Source organism: Penaeus vannamei, chromosome 4, assembly GCF_042767895.1.
Source record: "Penaeus vannamei isolate JL-2024 chromosome 4, ASM4276789v1, whole genome shotgun sequence".
NCBI lineage: Eukaryota > Metazoa > Arthropoda > Malacostraca > Decapoda > Penaeidae > Penaeus > Penaeus vannamei.
This window is the reverse complement of record NC_091552.1, coordinates 40001-42500: the sequence shown is the minus strand read 5'-3', so window position 1 is coordinate 42500 and position 2500 is coordinate 40001. Positions and strand designations below refer to the sequence as shown.

Here is a 2500-nt window from a genome sequence, read left to right as displayed (position 1 = left end):
CCTTGCTCTCTGAGTGAACACCTTGCTTCAATCAAACGTACACAGTGTACACCTTTAAGGTGAAGCTGCTCCACTTCTGACTGCACATCAGCAATGGCCTTTTGGTAAGTATCCTGATCAACCAGATTGTCAGTGATATTCTATCAGTTACTCTCTGTTTACATTGCAAATGATTATCCTGGGGTTTAGTTTTCTCGCTCTCTTTAATCAACACTCACAGGTGCATCATTACACACAAGTGGCCATGGCTGACTAGTGCACGCAGGGGCGCCTCAGCCATCGACGCTACTGAAACCGCGCCGAAGACATCCCAGAGGGTTAAATTCACCCACTTTGCTACAAATACATAATACGATTTGCTGGTGCTTTTCATTAATGTCTTATTCCTGCTAAATAAATGAGACTGCTAAAAACAAGGTTGTCGTCCACCAATGATGGCCACCATACTTCAAATGCCTATCACAATGTACCGCTGTGTAATAAAAAAAAAAAAAAAATCTGTATATTACTGCACATATGTATTGGTATGACTCTCACAAATTATATATAACAATTAAGTAATAAAAAAATGCCTTGCATTCACTAGCGATCTACTTAAATTCTGGAGAATTCTTTTCCTGTGAACGGCCCCGCCCCGCGATGACGGTGGTAAGCTAGAATATACTCATGTATTCGATGTAATAAATCTACATAATTGTTGTACTGAGAGACTAAATAAACTGTAGCTACACTATATGTGTAATTCAGACGCTTCTCAATCTGGCAAGTGACTGCTCCAGTTCACCATATTTTTTGGATAATTGTATCTTGACACATCGTGACAACTCTGCCATGGCACAATTAAGTGTTATCAGATCCGGTTAGGAGGAAAAGAATCGCAACCTCAGCCTTGCGTTCGAGGAGCGCACACACGCGAGCTCTGCACCAAGGCGACACGCCACAAGAAAATGCACGTACAGCCTTTTCTTGTCATAAGCAATATTGTTTTTATGCTATTATCATCATTATCGGCATCAGCATTATTATTATAGTTTTGTTTTTCTCTAGTGGTCAAATTCGCATTCTGACGGCAATAGATCTTCCTGTCAATGTATTCATATCTTATTTTTCTTTTGTAAGACCTACACAGCACTCCAGGTGTAACAAAGAGCTCCCCCCCCCCCCCCCGAAAAAAACTATCGCATTGAACTTCCGCCACGTGGTCCGGACACGTACGGAACGCGATCGTTCACGCGTCCGATTCCCCGACGTTGACTGTTTTCGCTTGTGTTATAGTTTGAAAATACAGATCAGTTATCTCCATCAAAATTCTTTTCGCGTAAAAAAGTCAACATGCGTATAAAAACAATGAATACGTTTTGTAGAAAATTAAACACAAAGATGAAAAGGCGTAAAAGTAGGATGACGGAAACTACTCAATGGATTCAGACAATACCTGTGGGAGAACAACAAGTATCTTTCGTGAGCGATAGTAGTGGCCGGGGCCATGAAATTATCCCTTTCCCGCTCCCCAGGACGTCTTTGACGTTGGAAACTGCAAGAAACAAAAACCATGGACGCTTCTAAGGTAAAGTCTGTACGTTTTCGCTCTCATGATAAAGGGAGTACTTGTTTCTGGCCTGTGGTAAACAAGTTGTTCACTTCAGCGCCCGATCTAGTGTTTACATTTTTAGATTTTGCATTATCTCAACACTTTTCCTAGCAGTGTTAAGATTTGATGTCCTTTGCCGTGTCAGTCGCCCTTGCCCATCATTGGGTTAATTTGACGATGTCTCTTTCCTTTAAATTCACATTCAGTTTCAAATGGTCTTGAAGGGAACCCGTTTTAAACATGCACTCACTGCTTTAATTGCTAAATGTTATTATGAACAGTCATACGTAATAGCATGAATGAGAATTTGGTAATTTTGGTAATTTTCTATATCACGTCTGCCGGTCTGACATCGACAATTTTGGTGTTGTTGGATTCCTAGCACTGTACATAATAGGAATGTGTAGGTTTTATTGCTGGGAAACCCCCCGTTAGCAACAACATATGTACAGCAGGATAGAGCGTTACACAATTATAGAGGTAATGGAACATTTCCACAGAGGCAGCATAGTAACCTATGGCATAGTCAGCATTGTATACTGAGAAGATTGTAGTATAATCCAGATGAACAGAAGTGGCGATGGCCCACTCTCCTCGGCGGGAAGTGCGCAGCTTCAGAGGGAATGCTGCTAGCCTTGGGAGTGGTGGTTACGTAAGATGATCCCCTGCATATGGGGACACCAGCTTGGCGTATGATATCCCCTGGCCTGCTTAGCTCCCAGGCCGCATGGCACCGGTTGCTCCAAGGGAACAGCTGTCAATTTCACTTTGCATCATATGATGCCATCCGCGACCATTGGGTTTACTTAAACTTAGACACTTTTCATTTATGGCAAAAGGTGTGCAAATCGAAATACATGATAGAGAAGAGAGAAGATTGAACCATCCTTTTCTGTCCTTCACGATGTT

General features: G+C 42.0%; 1 protein-coding gene across 1 annotated transcript in view; it reads left to right on the top strand.

Moving 5' to 3' along the window:
* Positions 1-1408: 1408 nt before the first annotated feature.
* Positions 1409-2500, top strand: part of Dcr-2 (Endoribonuclease Dcr-2) — a gene marked incomplete at its 3' end in the record, with an annotated part of 30421 nt that continues 29329 nt past the window's right edge. Inside the window, exon 1 of the mRNA XM_070120555.1 lies at positions 1409-1567. Within this exon, the coding sequence (XP_069976656.1) occupies positions 1553-1567 (15 nt within the window). The remainder of the gene's footprint in view (positions 1568-2500) is intronic.